At 42.4% G+C, this 19,324-nt stretch overlaps 1 protein-coding gene across 1 annotated transcript; it reads right to left on the reverse strand.

Annotated features, from left to right (window-relative positions):
• Window positions 1-17,087: 17,087 nt before the first annotated feature.
• Window positions 17,088-19,322, reverse strand: LOC119273233 (the record flags this gene model as incomplete). The annotated part of the gene is made up of 2 exons (XM_037554472.1): window positions 17,088-17,351; window positions 18,416-19,322. A coding segment is annotated over one exon (903 nt), but the record flags the coding sequence as incomplete, so codon positions are not given.
• Between the last annotated feature and the right edge of the window lie 2 nt (window positions 19,323-19,324).

The following is a 19,324-nucleotide window of genomic DNA, read 5'->3' on the forward strand; positions in this document are numbered from 1 at the left end:
ATGTCTACTACACAACCTTCTTCTTGTAGACGTTGTTGGGCCTCCAAGTGCAGAGGTTTGTAGGACAGTAGCAAATTTCCCTCAAGTGGATGACCTAAGGTTTATCAATCCGTAGGAGGCGTAGGATGAAGATGGTCTCTCTCAAGCAACCCTTTAACCAAATAACAAAGAGTCTCTTGTGTCCCCAACACACCCAATACAATGGTAAATTGTATAGGTGCACTAGTTCGGCGAAGAGATGGTGATACAAGTGGTATATGGATAATAGATAAAGGTATTTGAAATATGAAATTGTAAAAACAGCAAGGTAACTAATGAGAAAAGTAAGCGTAAATGGTATTGCAATGCGTTGAAACAAGGCCTAGGGTTCATACTTTCGCTAGTGTAAGTTCCCTCAACAATGATAACATAATTGGATCACATAACTATCCCTCAACATGCAACAAAGAGTCACTCCAAAGTCACTAATAGCGGAGAACGAACGAAGAGATTATGGTAGGGTACGAAACCACCTCAAGGTTATTCTTTCCAATCAATCTGTTGGGCTATTCCTATAAGTGTCACAAACAGCCCTAGAGTTCATACTAGAATAACACCTTAAGACACAAATCAACCAAAACCCTAATGTCACCTAGATACTCCAATGTCACCTCAAGTATCCGTGGGTATGATTATACGATATGCATCACACAATCTCAGATTCATCTATTCAACCAACACAAAGGACCTCAAAGAGTGCCCCAAAGTTTCTACTGGAGAATCACGACGAAAACGTGTGCCAACCCCTATGCATAGGTTCATGGGCGGAACCCGCAAGTTGATCACCAAAACATACATCAAGTGAATCACGTGATATCCCATTGTCACCATAGATATCCACGGCAAGACATACATCAAGTGTTCTCAAATCTTTAAAGACTCAATCCGATAAGATTACTTCAAAGGGGAAACTCGATTCATTACAAGAGAGAAGAGGGGGAGGAGAAACATAAGATCCAACTATAATAGCAAAGCTCGCGATACATCAAGATCGTGCCAAATCAAGAACACGAGAGAGAGAGAGAGAGAGAGAGAGATCAAACACATAGCTACTGGTACATACCCTCAGCCTCGAGGGAGAACTACTCCTTCCTCGTCATGGAGAGCACCGGGATGATGAAGATGGCCACCGGAGAGGGATTGCCCCCTCCGGCAGGGTGCCGGAACGGGTCTAGATTGGCTTTCGGTGGCTACAGAGGCTTTTGGCGGTGGAACTCCCAATCTAATCTCCGTTCTGGAAGTTTTAGGTTACGTAGGTATATATGGGTGCAGGAGGTACGTCGGTGGACCGAAGGGGGGGCCACAAGGCAGGGGGGCGCGCCCCTACCCTCGTGAGCTCCTCCTTCATCTTCTGACGTAGGGTCCAAGTCTATCCGGTAGGTTTCCTTCCAAAAATAACTCCTCTAGTTGATTTCGTTTCGTTTCGACTCTGTTTGATATTCCTTTTCTTTGAAACACTGAAATAGGCAAAAACAGCAAATCTGGGCTGGGCCTCCGGTTAATAGGTTAGTCCCGAAAGTAATATAAAAGTGGATAATAAAGCCCAATATTGCCCAAAACTGTAGATAATATAGCATGGAGCAATCAAAAATTATAGATACGTTGGAGACGTATCAGCTGCTACGGGCAACTAGCAAGAATCGTTCTTACCTACGCAAAAAAGCTTCAACCTGATAAGCTCGAACCCAAATCGGAGAAATGTGTCTTCATAGGATACCCAAAGGAGACTGTTGGGTACACCTTCTATCACAGATCCGAAGGCAAGACATTCGTTGCTAAGAATGGATCCTTTCTAGAGAAGGAGTTTCTCTCGAAAGAAGTGAGTGGGAGGAAAGTAGAACTTGATGAGGTAACTGTACCTGCTCCCTTATTGGAAAGTAGTTCATCGCAGAAATCTGTTCCTGTGACTACTACACCAATTAGTGAGGAAGCTAATGATGATGATCATGTAACTTCAGATCAAGTTACTACCAAATCTCGTAGGTAAACCAGAGTGAGATCCGCACCAGAGTGGTATGGTAATCCTGTTCTGGAAGTCATGTTACTAGACCATGACGAACTTGCGAACTATGAGGAAGCGATGATGAGCCCAGATTCCGCGAAATGGTTTGAGGCCATGAAATCTGAGATATGATTCATGTATGAGAACAAAGTATGGACTTTGATGGATGTGCCCGATGATCGGCAAGCTATAGAAAATAAATGGATATTCAAGAGGAAGACGGATGCTGATAGTAGTGTTACTATCTACAAAGCTAGAATTGTCGCAAAAGGTTTTCGACAAGTTTAAGGTGTTGACTACGATGAGATTTTCTCACTCGTATCCATGCTTAAGTCTGTCCGAATCATGTTAGCAATTGCCGCATTTTATGAAATCTGGCAAATGGATAAACAAAACTGCATTCCTTAATGGATTTACTAAAGAAGAGTTGTATATGATGCAACTAGAAGGTTTTGTCGATCCTAAAGGTGTTAACTAAATATGCAAGCTCCAGCGATCCATGTATGGACTGGTGCTAGAATCTCGGAGTTGGAATATACGCTTTGATAAGTTGATCAAAGCATATAGTTTTATACAGACTTGCGGTGAAGCCTGTATTTACAAGAAAGTGAGTGGGAGCACTACAACATTTCTGATAAGTATATGTGTATGACATATTGTTGATCGGAAATAATGTAGAATTATTCTGCAAAGCATAAAGGAGTGTTTGAAAGGAATTTTTCAAAGAAAGACCTCGGTAAAGATGCTTACATATTGAGCATCAAGATCTATAGAGATAGATCAAGACGCTTGATAAGTTTTTCAATGAGTACATACCTTGACAAGATTTTGAAGTAGTTCAAAATGGAACAGTCAAAGAAGGAGTTCTTGCCTGTATTGCAATGTGTGAAGTTGAGTAAGACTCAAAACCCGACCACGGCAGAAGATAGAAAGAGAATGAAAGTCATTCCCTATGCCTCAGTCATAGGTTCTATAAAGTATGCCATGCTGTGTTAAGAGAGGGAGTACAATAGTGATCTAGGAGTAGATCAATGGACAGCGGTCAAAATTATCCTTACTGGAATAAGGATATGTTTCTCGATTACGGAGGTGACAAAAGGTTCGTCGTAAAGGGTTACGGCGATGCAAGTTTTGACACTGATCCAGATGACTCTAAGTCTCAATCTGGATACATATTGAAAGTGGGAGCAATTAGCTAGAGTAGCTCCATGCAGAGCATTGTTGACACAGAAATTTGCAAAATACATGCGGATCTGAATGTGGCAGACCCGTTGACTAAACTTCTCTCACAAGCAAAACATGATCACTTTTTGGGTCTTAATCACATAGCGATGTGAACTAGATTATTGAATCTAGTAAACCCTTTGGGTGTTAGTCACATGGAGATGTGAACCAATCACATAAAGATGTGAACTATTGATGTTAAATCACATGGCGATGTGATCTAGATTATTGACTCTAGTGCAAGTGGGAGACTGAAGGAAATATGCCTTAGAGGCAATAATAAAGTTATTATTTATTTCCTTATATCATGATAAATGTTTATTATTCTTGCTAGAATTGTATTAACCGGAAACATAATACATGTGTGAATACATAGACAAACAGAGTGTCACTAGTATGCCTCTACTTGACTAGCTCGTTAATCAAAGATGGTTATGTTTCCTAACCATTGACAAAGAGTTGTTATTTGATTAACGGGATCACATCATTAGGTGAATGATCTGATTGACATGACCCATTCCATTAGCTTAGCACCTGATCGTTTAGTATGTTGCTATTGCTTTCTTCATGACTTATACATGTTCCTATGACTATGACATTATGCAACTCCCGTTTGCCGGAGGAACACTTTGTGTGCTACCAAACGTCACAACGTAACTGGGTGATTATAAAGGTGCTATACAGGTGTCTCCAAAGGTACATGTTGGGTTGACGTATTTGGAGATTAGGATTTGTCACTCCGATCGTCAGAGAGGTATCTCTGGGCCCTCTCGGTAATGCACATCACTTAAGCCTTGCAAGCATTGCAACTAATGAGTTAGTTGCGGGATGATGTATTATGGAACAAGTAAAGAGACTTGCCGGTAACAAGATTGAACTAGGTATTGTATACCGACGATCGAATCTCGGGCAAGTAACATACCGATGACAAAGGGAACAACATATGTTGTTATGCGGTCTGACCGATAAAGATCTTCGTACAAAATGTAGGAGCCAATATGGGCATCCAGGTCCCGCTATTGGTTATTGACCGGAGACGTGTCTCGGTCATGTCTACATTGTTCTTGAACCCGTAGGGTCCGCACGCTTAAGGTTTCGATGACAGTTATATTATGAGTTTATACGTTTTGATGTGCCGAAGGTTGTTCGGAGTCCCGGATGTGATCACAGACATGACGAGGAGTCTCGAAATGGTCGAGACATAAAGATTGATATATTGGAAGCCTATGTTTGGATATCGGAAGTGTTCCGGGTGAAATCGGGATTTTACCGGAGTACCGGGAGGTTACCAGAACCCCCCGGGAGATATATGGGCCTTAGTGGGCCTTAGTGGAAAAGAGAAGAGGCAGCCAGAGATAGAATGCGCGCCCCTCCCCTCCCTTTGTCCGAATAGGACAAGGAGAGGGGGCCGGCCCCCCTTCCTCTTTTCCCCCCTCTGCGAATCCTATTCCAACTAGGATTGGGGGGGGGATCCTACTCCCGGAGGGAGTAGGACTCCTCCTGGCGCGCCTCTCCTAGGCTGGCCGCACCCCCCCCCCCTTGAGCCTTTATGTACGGAGGCAGGGGCACCCCAGAAGAACACAAGTTGATCCACGTGATCATATTCTTAACCGTGTGCGGTGCCCCCTTCCACCATAATCCTCGATAATATTGTAGCGGTGCTTAGGCGAAGCCCTGCGACAGTAGTACATCAAGATCGTCACCACGCCGTCGTGCTGACGGAACTCTTCCCTGACACTTTGCTGGATCGGAGTCCGGGGATCGTCATCGAGCTGAACGTGTGCTAGAACTCGGAGGTGCCGTAGTTTCGGTGCTTGATCGGTCGGGCCGTGGAGACGTACGACTACATCAACCAAACGCTTCCGTTGTCGATCTATAAGGGTACGTAGATCACACTCTCCCCTCTCGTTGCTATGCATCACCATGATCTTGCGTGTGCGTAGGAATTTTTTTTGAAATTACTACGTTCCCCAACAGTGGCATCCGAGCCTAGGTTTTATATGTTGATGTTATATGCACGAGTAGAACACAAGTGAGTTGTGGGCGATATAAGTCATACTGCTTACCAGCGTGTCATACTTTGGTTTGGCGGTATTGTTGGACGAAGCGGCCCGGACCGACATTACGCGTACGCTTACGCGAGACCGGTTCTGCCGACGTGCTTTGCACATAGGTGGCTTGCGGGTGACAGTTTCTCCAACTTTAGTTGAACCGAATGTGGCTACGCCCGGTCCTTGCGAAGGTTAAAACAACACCAACTTGACAAACTATCGTTGTGGTTTTGATGCGTAGGTAAGATTGGTTCTTGCTTAAGCCCGTAGCAGCCACGTAAAACTTGCAACAACAAAGTAGAGGACGTCTAACTTGTTTTTGCAGGGCATGTTGTGATGTGATATGGTCAAGACATGATGCTAAATTTTATTGTATGAGATGATCATGTTTTGTAACTGAGTTATCGGCAACTGGCAGGAGCCATATGGTTGTCGCTTTATTGTATGCAATGCAATCGCGCTGTAATGCTTTACTTTATCACTAAGCGGTAGCGATAGTCGTGGAAGCATAAGATTGGCGAGACGACAACGATGCTATGATGGAGATCAAGGTGTCGCGCCGGTGACGATGGTGATCATGACGGTGCTTCGGAGATGGAGATCACAAGCACAAGATGATGATGGCCATATCATATCACTTATATTGATTGCATGTGATGTTTATCTTTTATGCATCTTATCTTGCTTTGATTGACGGTAGCATTATAAGATGATCTCTCACTAAATTATCAAGATAAAAGTGTTCTCCCTGAGTATGCATCATTGCCAAAGTTCGTCGTGCGCAGACACCACGTGATGATCGGGTGTGATAAGCTCTACGTCCATCTACAACGGGTGCAAGCCAGTTTTGCACACGCAGAATACTCAGGTTAAACTTGACGAGCCTAGCATATGCAGATATGGCCTCGGAACACTGAGACCGAAAGGTCGAGCGTGAATCATATAGTAGATATGATCAACATAGTAATGTTCACCAATGAAAGCTACTCCATTTCACGTGATGATCGGTTATGGTTTAGTTGATTTGGATCACGTGATCACTTAGAGGATTAGAGGGATGTCTATCTAAGTGGGAGTTCTTAAATAATATGATTAATTGAACTTAAATTTATCATGAACTTAGTCGTGGTAGTATTTTGCAAATTATATTGTAGATCAATAGCTCGCGTTTTTGCTTCCCTGTGTTTATTTTGATATGTTCCTGGAGAAAATTATGTTGAAAGATGTTAATAGCAATGATGCGGATTGGATCCGTAATCTGAGGTTTATCCTCATTGCTGCACAGAAGAATTATGTCCTTGATGCACCGCTAGGTGACAGACCTATTGCAGGAGCAGATGCAGACGTTATGAACGTTTGGCTAGCTCAATATGACGACTACTTGATAGTTTAGTGCACCATGCTTAATGGCTTAGAATCGGGACTTCAAAGACGTTTTGAACGTCATGGACCATATGAGATGTTCCAGGAGTTGAAGTTAATATTTCAAGCAAATACCCGAGTTGAGAAATATGAAGTCTCTAACAAGTTCTATAGCTAAAAGATGGAGGAGAATCGCTCAACTAGTGAGCATGTGCTCAGATTGTCTGGGTACTACAATCGCTTGAATCAAGTGGGAGTTAATCTTCCAGATAAGATAGTGATTGACAGAATTCTCTAGTCACCATCACCAAGTTAGTAGAAGTTCGTGATGAACTATAATATGCAAGGGATAACGGAAACAACTCCCAAGCTCTTCGTGATGCTGAAATCAACGAAGGTAGAAATCAAGAAAAAACATCAAGTGTTGATGGTTGACAAGACCACTAGTTTCAAGAAAAGGGCAAAGGGAAGAAGGGGAAATTCAAGAAGAACGGCAAGCAGTTGCTGCTCAAGTGAAGAAGCCCAAGTCTGATCCTAAGCCTGAGACTAAGTGCTTTTACTGCAAAGGGACTGGTCACTAGAAGTGGAACTGCCCCAAGTATTTGGCGGATAAGAAGGATGGCAAGGTAAACAAAGGTATATTGGATATACGTGTTATTGATGTGTACTTTACTAGTGTTTATAGCAACCCCTCGGCATTTGATACTGGTTCAGTTGCTAAGATTAGTAACTCGAAACGGGAGTTGCAGAATAAACAGAGACTAGTTAAGGGTGAAGTGACGATGTGTGTTGGAAGTGATTCCAAGATTGATATGATCATCATCGCACACTCCCTATAATTTCGGGATTAGTGTTGAACCTAAATAAGTGTTATTTGGTGTTTGCGTTGAACATGAATATGATTTGATCATGTTTATTGTAATACGGTTATTCATTTAAGTAAGAGAATAAATTGTTGTTCTGTTTACATGAATAAAACCTTATATGGTTACACACCCAATGAAAATAGTTCATTGGATCTCGATCGTAGTGATACACATAATCATAATATTGAACCAAAAGATGCAAAGTTAATAATAATAGTGCAACTTATTTTTGCTACTGCCGTTTAGGTCATATTGGTGTAAAGCGCATGAAGAAACTCCATGCTGATGGGCTTTTAGAATCACTTGATTATGAATCAGTTGATGCTTGCGAACCATGCCTCATGGGCAAGATGACTAAAACTCTGTTCTTCGGAACAATGGAGCGAGCAACAGATTTGTTGGAAATCATACATACTGATGTATGTGGTCCGATGAATATTGAGGCTCGCGACAAGTATCATTATTTTCTGATCTTCACAGATGATTTGAGCTGATATGGGTATATCTACTTAATGAAACACAAGTCTGAAACAGTTGAAAAATTCAAAGAATTTCAGAGTGAAGTGGAGAATCATCGTAACAAAAATGAAAGTTTCTATGATATGATCGCAGAAGTAAAATATTTGAGTTACGAGTTTGGTCTTCAATTAAAACAATGTGGAATAGTTTCACAAACTCATGCCACCTGGAACACCACAGCATAATGGTGTGTCCGAATGTCATAACCGTACTTTATTAGATATGGTGCGATCTATGATGTCTCTTACCGATCTACCACTATCGTTTTGGGGTTATGCATTAGAGACAGCTGCATTCACGTTAAATAGGGCACCATCAAAATCCGTTGAGACGATGCCTTATGAACTATGGTTTGGCAAGAAACCAAAGTTGTCGTTTCTTAAAGTTTGGGGCTGCGATGCTTATGTGAAAAAGCTTCAACCTGATAAGCTCGAACCCAAATCGGAGAAATGTGTCTTCATAGGACACCCAAAGGAGACTGTTGGGTACACCTTCTATCACAGATCCGAAGGCAAGACATTCGTTGCTAAGAATGGATCCTTTCTAGAGAAGGAGTTTCTCTCGAAAGAAGTGAGTGGGAGGAAAGTAGAACTTGATGAGTAACTGTACCTGCTCCCTTATTGGAAAGTAGTTCATCACAGAAATCTGTTCCTGTGACTACTACACCAATTAGTGAGGAAGCTAATGATGATGATCATGTAACTTCAGATCAAGTTACTACCAAATCTCGTAGGTAAACCAGAGTGAGATCCGCACCAGAGTGGTACGGTAATCCTGTTTTGGAAGTCATGTTACTAGACCATGACGAACTTGCGAACTATGAGGAAGCAATGATGAGCCCAGATTCCGCGAAATAGTTTGAGGCCATGAAATCTGAGATATGATCCATGTATGAGAACAAAGTATGGACTTTGATGGATTTGCCCGATGATCGGCAAGCTATAGAAAATAAATGGATCTTCAAGAGGAAGACGGACGCTGATAGTAGTGTTACTATCTACAAAGCTAGAATTGTCGCAAAAGGTTTTCGACAAGTTCAAGGTGTTGACTACGATGAGATTTTCTCACTCGTATCCATGCTTAAGTCTGTCCGAATCATGTTAGCAATTGCCGCATTTTATGAAATCTGGCAAATGGATAAACAAAACTGCATTCCTTAATGGATTTACTAAAGAAGAGTTGTATACGATGCAACTAGAAGGTTTTGTCGATCCTAAAGGTGTTAACTAAATATGCAAGCTCCAGCGATCCATCTATGGACTGGTGCAAGAATCTCGGAGTTGGAATATACACTTTGATAAGTTGATCAAAGCATATAGTTTTATACAGACTTGCGGTGAAGCCTGTATTTACAAGAAAGTGAGTGGGAGCACTACAGCATTTCTGATAAGTATATGTGTATGACATATTGTTGATCGGAAATAATGTAGAATTATTCTGCAAAGCATAAAGGAGTGTTTGAAAGGAGTTTTTCAAAGAAAGACCTCGGTAAAGATGCTTACATATTGAGCATCAAGATCTATAGAGATAGATCAAGACGCTTGATAAGTTTTTCAATGAGTACATACCTTGACAAGATTTTGAAGTAGTTCAAAATGGAACAGTCAAAGAAGGAGTTCTTGCCTGTATTGCAATGTGTGAAGTTGAGTAAGACTCAAAACCCGACCACGGCAGAAGATAGAAAGAGAATGAAAGTCATTCCCTATGCCTCAGTCATAGGTTCTATAAAGTATGCCATGCTGTGTTAAGAGAGGGAGTACAATAGTGATCTAGGAGTAGATCAATGGACAGCGGTCAAAATTATCCTTACTGGAATAAGGATATGTTTCTCGATTACGGAGGTGACAAAAGGTTCGTCGTAAAGGGTTACGTCGATGCAAGTTTTGACACTGATCCAGATGACTCTAAGTCTCAATCTGGATACATATTGAAAGTGGGAGCAATTAGCTAGAGTAGCTCCATGCAGAGCATTGTTGACACAGAAATTTGCAAAATACATGCGGATCTGAATGTGGCAGACCCGTTGACTAAACTTCTCTCACAAGCAAAACATGATCACTTTTTGGGTCTTAATCACATAGCGATGTGAACTAGATTATTGAATCTAGTAAACCCTTTGGGTGTTAGTCACATGGAGATGTGAACCAATCACATAAAGATGTGAACTATTGATGTTAAATCACATGGCGATGTGATCTAGATTATTGACTCTAGTGCAAGTGGGAGACTGAAGGAAATATGCCCTAGAGGCAATAATAAAGTTATTATTTATTTCCTTATATCATGATAAATGTTTATTATTCATGCTAGAATTGTATTAACCGGAAACATAATACATGTGTGAATACATAGACAAACAGAGTGTCACTAGTATGCCTCTACTTGACTAGCTCGTTAATCAAAGATGGTTATGTTTCCTAACCATTGACAAAGAGTTGTTATTTGATTAACGGGATCACATCATTAGGTGAATGATCTGATTGACATGACCCATTCCATTAGCTTAGCACCCGATCGTTTAGTATGTTGCTATTGCTTTCTTCATGACTTATACATGTTCCTATGACTATGAGATTATGCAACTCCCGTTTGCCGGAGGAACACTTTGTGTTCTACCAAACATCACAACGTAACTGGGTGATTATAAAGGTACTCTACAGGTGTCTCCAAAGGTACATGTTGGGTTGACGTATTTCAAGATTAGGATTTGTCACTCCGATCGTCGGAGGGGTATCTCTGGGCCCTCTCGGTAATGCACATCACTTAAGCCTTGCAAGAATTGCAACTAATGAGTTAGTTGCGGGATGATGTATTACGGAACGAGTAAAGAGACTTGCCGGTAACGAGATTGAACTAGGTATTGGATACCGACGATCGAATCTCGGGCAAGTAACATACCGATGACAAAGGGAACAACGTATGTTGTTATGCGGTCTGACCGATAAAGATCTCCGTCGAATATGTAGGAGCCAATATGGGCATCCAGGTCCCGCTATTGGTTATTGACCGGAGACGTGTCTCGGTCATGTCTACATTGTTCTCGAACCCGTAGGGTCCGCACGCTTAAGGTTTCGATGACAGTTATATTATGAGTTTATATGTTTTGATGTACCGAAGGTTGTTCGGAGTCCCGGATGTGATCACGGACATGACGAGGAGTCTCGAAATGGTCGAGACATAAAGATTGATATATTGGAAGCCTATGTTTGGATATCGGAAGTGTTCCGGGTGAAATCGGGATTTTACCGGAGTACCGGGAGGTTACCGGAACCCCCCGGGAGATATATGGGCCTTAGTGGGCCTTAGTGGAAAAGAGAAGAGGCAGCCAGAGATGGGCCGCGCGCCCTTCCCCTCCCTTGGTCCGAATAGGACAAGGAGAGGGGGCCGGCCCCCCTTCCTCTTTTCCCCCCTCCGCGAATCCTATTCCAACTAGGATTGGGGGAGGAATCCTACTCCCGGAGGGAGTAGGACTCCTCCTGGCGCGCCTCTCCTAGGCCGGCCGCACCCCCCCTTGAGCCTTTATATACGGAGGCAGGGGCACCCCAGAGGAACACAAGTTGATCCACGTGATCATATTCTTAACCGTGTGCGGTGCCCCCTTCCACCATAATCCTCGATAATATTGTAGCGGTGCTTAGGCGAAGCCCTGCGACAGTAGTACATCAAGATCGTCACTATGCCGTCGTGCTGACAGAACTCTTCCCCGACACTTTGCTGGATCGGAGTCCGGGGATCGTCATCGAGCTGAACGTGTGCTAGAACTCGGAGGTGCCGTAGTTTCGGTGCTTGATCGGTCGGGCCGTGGAGACGTACGACTACATCAACCAAACGCTTCCGTTGTCGATCTACAAGGGTACGTAGATCACACTCTCCCCTCTCGTTGCTATGCATCACCATGATCTTGCGTGTGCGTAGGAATTTTTTTGAAATTACTACGTTCCCCAACAACTATATCGTCATCGAACGTTAAGCGTTCGGGCCCTACGGGTTCGAGAACTATGTAGACATGACCGAGATACCTCTCTAGTCAATAAACAATAGCGAAACCTGGATGCCCATATTGGCTCCTACATATGCTATGAAGATCTTTATCGGTCGAACCATTATGACAACATACATAATTCCCTTTGTCCATCAGTATGTTACTTCCCGAGTTTCGATCGTTGGTATCTTCATACCTAGTTCATTCTCGTTACCGGCAGGTCTCTTTACTCGTTCCGTAATACATCATCTTGCAACTAACTCATTACTCACGTTGCTTGCAAGGCTTCTTATGATGTGTATTACCGAGAGGGCCCAGAGATACCTCTCCGATACTCGGAGCGACAAATCCTAATCTTGATCTATGCCAACTCAACGGACACCTTCGAAGATACCTATAGAGCATATTTTTGGTCACAGAGTTACGTTGTGACTTTTGATAGCACACAAGGTATTCCTCCGGTATCCGGGAGTTGCATAATCTCATAGTCGAATGAATATGTATTTGACATTAAGAAAGCAATATCAATAAACTGAACGATCATTATGCTAAGCTAACGGATGGGTCTTGTCCATCACATCATTCTCCTAATGTTGTGATCCCGTTATCAAATGACAACTCATGTCTATGGTTAGGAAACCTGAACCATCTTTGATCAACGAGCTAGTCTAGTAGAGGCTCACTAGGGACATGGTATTTGTTTATGTATCCACGCATGTATTTAAGTTTTCGGTCAATACAATTATAGCATGAATAATAAACCTTTGTCATGAATAAGGAAATATAATAATAATCATTTTATTATTGCCTCTAGGGCATATTTCCATCATTGACGTGCTCTTGCGTGGTTCTTGTGTGGTTATTATCACGCTGGTTGGTGTTGGACATCTCATCATTTTTTGACCAAGTTGATCACATCTCTGATATGCTTCTTTAGGGCCTAGAGGAAAATAAAATAAAAGTAAGTTAGTTTGTCTTCAAGGTTTATCAAAAGTTCTAAATTATTGCAACATGTGGTAATTAAGTATCTTCTAATGAAATGAGCACTACCAACTTGTCTGATAAATGGCATCATAAGGCCAGCCAGAGTACCATCACAGTGGATGTACAATGGATCTCGCAACCCACATAGATCAAGAGTAGCCCTCTGGCGCCTCACCACCATGAAACACTACGGTAAATAAAACTTGAGTCAGGAGCTTCAGATGAATTCAAAGGTTCAACGGTGATGACTGGCTCTAGGCCCGGTTTCTTAGGGACACGTACTCGAAGTCTTTCTAGCTGTCATAGACAAACTCATGCGGCCTCATCATGAACATTTCGCCATTATAACCCAGAACCATAAGTGCATAGTCCATCAAACAATCTTGGAAAGCATTGTTGTATTTCGAAGCCCTAGTTCCCCTCCTTCCTTTTCCCATGAGTATAGAACTTTGTTAAAAGCATCGTTGCTCCCGCCGCATCCGCAGCTTTCCCTCTCGTAATGACCGATGGTGGCAACAATCCAAAAGGTCATCTGGTGCCAAGCCAAGTCCTTCCGATGTCACGAACCACCGCCGCGGTCGGCGGGGAAGCAACTACGGACACCAACGTCGCTGCCAAGGCTCCCCTGCAGATGAAGAAGGTTGCCGGGAAGAGGTCACCGTGGGATCCATCAGCCACATCTGTTGCCCGGGCGAAGAAGAAGGTGGCGATAATTGTCATGGCCCCGTTGTTGCCGATCCCTTTTAGTGGTAGTTGCTCCTCCGACATCATCTAGGGCCTATTCATCTCCCCTCCCACTACCACACAAGGACGAGCTTGCACCACTCATCGCCACAACTGCCAGTGTCCTTATCGTGTTCAGTGAAATGACCATGAGGTAAAAAGAATCTTTTCCCTTTTCTCATTGACTTTCATGGGATTTTACATTTGGCAATTGTGAGGTTATGTATGTGTATTTTATTCAAATTGGATGTATATATATTGCTAAATCTCTTTTGCAATAGACTTGTGTTGCATCTTAAGAATTTCTATCACAAGATTTTGCATCCAAAGAAATTCGCTCTGAAGAATATGCATCATAAGAAAAGAATCCTCTTGACATGGAAGAGGAGGGCTTTGGTTATGCAACTCCAAAGGAGAGAGGAGCTGCCAAAGAGATCAATTACTCTGCGCCGCATCAAAGAAGGTTGGTCTTGATCCACTCATCGGTGTTGAGGGACCAATGTCAAGTTATCGGGTGTGAATTTCTTAGTACTTCAAAGCACGCAACACTAGTGGCATCTATCCATTAGAAATTTTGCATCGACACCAATGGAAAACTATACCGTGGCACGAGTTGACCGTGTTGACCGTATGAAGTCGAGTGGTACATATGCCAAAAATGAGGTTATTGATTGTTTGCATTCACCCATTATTTTTTCATCTCTTGCATGGATTGGTGGCTAACTTATTTTCTGACTTGTAGATAGCTCAACATTGCTCAACAATTGTTGAAGCGCCAAGGAAAAATCAAGGGAAAAGGATCAAAGAAAGGCAAGGGATTCAATTTGCATCACTGTTGGACAAATAGTGGAGATGTGGAGAAGTGCAAGAACCACAAATACAATGAAATTCCAAATAATAAGTAGTCAAAGATCTCGGCTGGAGATGCAAGACAAGGTGACACCGATAATGATGCATCAAGTGCTATGGATGAAAAAAACACTCCCAACTCGGTTGCTAAGAAGAGGTCCGATGGTAGGAAAGAAAGGCAAGGACGGGGTGAAGAAGGGAGGAGACAATGACTACAATGAGTCATTGCACAATATCATGGCAATAAGGATATGGCCAAGGAAAGGAAGACCTTGAGAGCCAGAGAAATGGAGGAGAGGAGCAAGGATGGATACAGGAGGGTGGCAGTCGAGGAAAAGAGAGCAGCAACCGAGGAGAGGATGACCAATGTTGAGGAGATCAAAGTAGCATATGAAGAAAGAATCAAGAGCATGGAAAATGAGCAAAAGCTCATGTTTGTTGACCCAAGTACTCTCGATGAGAAGGCAAGAGCATACTTAGAGCTTTGTCGTGATCAAGGGTTGGCGGCAAGGTTTATGGGAGTCTTCATGGCAGGGTTTGGGGCATTCATGGGAGGACAAATGGTTGGCATGGGAGGACTCATGGGAGGTGGCAATGAAAACAGTTGTGCCGATGTAGAGAATACAAGCAGTAATGATAGCAACGAAGGCAATGGCATTTGAGAGATTTGTTCACTCATGTTCTATGTACTTTTGTTTATGTTTATGATGCACAATGCTTGTAGTTTTACTTGAATTTAAAATATTGTGGGATTGAACTTGAATTTGAAATTTTCAAATAGTGTTGATTATATGTGATTTGAAATTTGAAATTTTGATTATCATGTCATAGTTCGTTTGAATATGTTTGCATTGTGGAGTAGAGAAGGGCAAATTTTAGGGCACCAGTTTTTGGTTTGACAAAAAAGCATAAACTTTTCTCGTGATCAACAACCCTCTCTCTTCACACCTAAAATCAGATCACCAGATTATCGGGTTGTTGTTGGAGATTGATAAAAAAATCATTGATCACCGTCACCACTCACAACATCCAACCTTGGCTGGGTCATATCACAATTTCTTCACCATTCAGCAAAATCTCATGCACCACACGCAACAACCCTCGCAGGGCCACGGACGTGGCCAATGGGAGCAGGCCATGCAGTCCAAGATCAGCTCGCACTCGAGTCCGCCGAAATGTAATGGACGTGCGTATCTTCTGGCCTTGTCAGCTATATCTCACTCATAGCCAGATCTATGCTCCCCTCGCCTCGGATACGACGCGACCGGGCCAGCCTAGTTATTTTCGGCAGTTTTTCTTTCTTTGTGGGTTTTCTTTTATCCGATATTTTACTGTTTGGGTCCATTTTTTCTGTGTGATTGTCTTTGTTCACTTTTGAGTTTGGTTTTTTTCCTAGTTTCTTCAGTTTTTTTCCTTTTCTATTTCTTTTCTTTGTTTCTTTGGTTTATTTTTGTTTCATTTTTTCGGTTTTAAATGATTTTCTTTGGTTTTACTTTTTTTTCATTTTTCCCTTTTTCTGCAACACATGCTACATTTTTATTCATATTTAACATTTTTCAAATACATGATTAACATATTTTCAAATATATGTTTTAATATATAATTTTTTTCATACACATTGTACATTTTTATATACATTAGGAAAACAAATACATGATTAAGGTATTTTAATGTCGACTTTTTCCATACACATTCGTACATTTTTTGTATAAATTAATAATATATTTTTATACACGTTTAACATTTTTCAAATACATGACTAACATTTTTTTAATGACATATATTGAAACACGTGAACATTTTTAAAATGTCGCAAACATTTTTTGTATGCTTTCTACATTTTTTGAATACTACAAAACCACCTGTATATTTTTAGCCTAACAATTTTTTTTATTGCATTGACATTTTTTTCAGATTCACGACTTTTTCAAATTATTTTTATGTTTTGGAACATATTTATTTACAATAATTTCGAAAATAAGAACAAAAGTATACAAAAGAACAAAGGAAAAAAAAACAATGGAAAGGACGAACTAACCCGGGGCAGCCCATTTATAGCGCACGCTCCTTCTCGCGCCAAGCGACACATGTTAAACAATCGATTTTGTTGTTAGACTCAGAGATATAGTAGTATAAGGTAGGAGGCGTGCAAAGCGAGATGCCGATGTGCGGTGCAACGGGCCCACAGGTCACTGTGATGGACCAAGGAGCTCCTCTGTTGTAGTCGTCTTTTCGAAGATCGAGGGCGACGCCGATGAGGTGCTGGTCACCGACGGCACCGATTACGCCGGTGTGGATACTGACCAGCCCCTCTCCAGACCGAGCACAGGAAACCAGCGCCATTTCAACCAAGAGGACGAATCATTTCATCCAGTTATACTTACAGTACTGCATTGTTTCCATTTTTTAGACCTCGCTTTCACTGTAACCAAGCAAGCAGGGCACACGTCGTACCCCATTCTAAAGGAAGTCGATCCACACTGCAGTAACAGAAAGAAGTTCAGAGATCCATTGTTTCGAAACAAAAGTTCAGAGATCGTAACAGGCTTCAAACATTGTAACCGGGCACACATCATAGCGCTCGATAGGGCGTCCGCACTGAACAAGCAAACAAATACATCCAAACCGCGCTTCACTCTCTGACAACCGTTCACCAAGCGAATGCATCTAATCCACACATCCCACTTTCTCTTCCAACGCCAGGACGCGCTCTCAGAGGAATCAGCTCTTCTTCCACACGGCATCAGCATCTGCGGATAGATGAAACAACATCAACTTACCATATGAACAAAGGCACCAATAACAAGCATCAAATATAATAATATATAGATCGCTGTGTCTGATGCAAGCAGTTGACACTGGATATTTGCAACGAGGTGCCTATCACATTCTCAGGGAAATGGACTTCAACCGTGTATTTTGCAAACATGCTGATGAACATATGGCAGTAAGCCACAAGCCGAAATTTCTATGTGTGCATATGATTAAGCAGCCTAGAGTTTATACGATAAGAATGCACTACACTGAGGTTTGCGTTTGAGAAACCGATTTATCAAATAACGAAACAAGGCCCATGGCAGGTGCAACAGCTGCGGAGCTTCAACAGGAAGATGCAGATTTCAGAGGAGACATCAATGAGGCCAGCAAGTGTGTAGATGAAGAAAGGATATGATATAGCAACACAAGGACTTATTAAATACATCTGACCAGGGAAACAAAAGCAAATGTTCAGTGGTGCATCCATGTATATAACTCTTTTGTTGTTGTATGTCTTGTTTTTCTTTTGTCTATAAGAATAAAGTTACTTATGTAGATCAGATGTAATAATACAATAATATCCTTATGCCTATGATTGTACTATATGTGACCTCCTCCTTCCTGTTTAGCAGTTCAACAGCAGAAAATCTACAGACAACCGAAAAACAACTTTTCCCCTTCGGGCTGCTGTATACTACTGATATATGGAGTAATCTGTAGTGGATTGTAATCACATAAAAACAAACTGCTAGAACTGCTGTTCAGAGCAGAAACATGGGGCTGTTGTAATTAGATGATTTCGACTCATACACAGGTTATATACCAAAATAGAAACTGGAACTTGGAAATGACTTGAACAGCTCGACCAACTCATGTAGTAGAAATTTCAAGCCCAATAGCAACTCTGGATTACTAACAATATTTAACAGTAATGAACTAGTATCAAACTAGGCAGAGTGGAAAAGCAAATCATCATGAAATAAATACCTGAATCATATATCTTTGCTGTGTAACACTGGGACCATGTTAAATAAAATTAAGCAGATAACATGCTCACCACTTCATATAGTTGGTGCACATAATGATGGTGGGAAACCAGCATATAGTCGACCAGATAAGATGATTTTGCTAAGCTCAGCGAACAACTCGACCTGCAACGTCTTGACGTCCACCGAAAATAACCCAAACATCACCTCCTCTCCTGAAGATGTGATGTACATCGCTCCTATGAGCAGGTATCCCCCGCCTACACCAAGCAGAACAACATGATGCATTTCCGGCAACGGGATGACCTTCTCCAAGTGCCATTGGTTATTTCTCAGAATGGAATACCTCAGCCAACATGGTTCATACATGTTACCCCTGTCATAGACTTCAGCGAGCATTCCGAGCATTCCTTCTGCTGCCTCAACAATGACGAAATTGCTGCTCCATCCTTGTTCAGGTGGTAGGTTGACAGCAGAGAACTCCATGGCACGTGTATCAAGCAGAACCAACTTGTTCAGGAGGGGAAAACGCCAACAGAAGCATCCGTGGACGAACTGACGATCTGAGAGCCCATCCTTGGTGCCTTCAAGTGGAGCAAACGTAGCTTGAGCACTCCATTGGTCAAATGCAAGAGAATGCCACTGCCAATCCAAAGAGGAGAAGACGAGCAGCAGCAGATTCATTCTGCACTGCAGCAAGCACATGACCCTGAATGATAACGGGTCCTCTTCATCATCGCCGGGAGCAAGGAAAGTCTCCAGATGGAGGAGGTCCGGTTCACTGACCAGCGCTTTCAGGTCGCCGGGGACGGCGGGCAGCAGGATGTAGCGGCCGTGCACGGGGTCGCACACAGCGAGGTCCCTTACCGAAAAATAGCGCAGATGAGAGCTGCCGCCTTTGCCTGGGACTGGGGCGCCGTCGAGGAGGGCGCGTCCGTCCAAGAAGTCAATCGCGCTCCAGGTACGTCCGGTGGTGGAGG

This window comes from Triticum dicoccoides, chromosome 3A (genome assembly GCF_002162155.2).
Source record: "Triticum dicoccoides isolate Atlit2015 ecotype Zavitan chromosome 3A, WEW_v2.0, whole genome shotgun sequence".
Lineage (NCBI taxonomy): Eukaryota > Viridiplantae > Streptophyta > Magnoliopsida > Poales > Poaceae > Triticum > Triticum dicoccoides.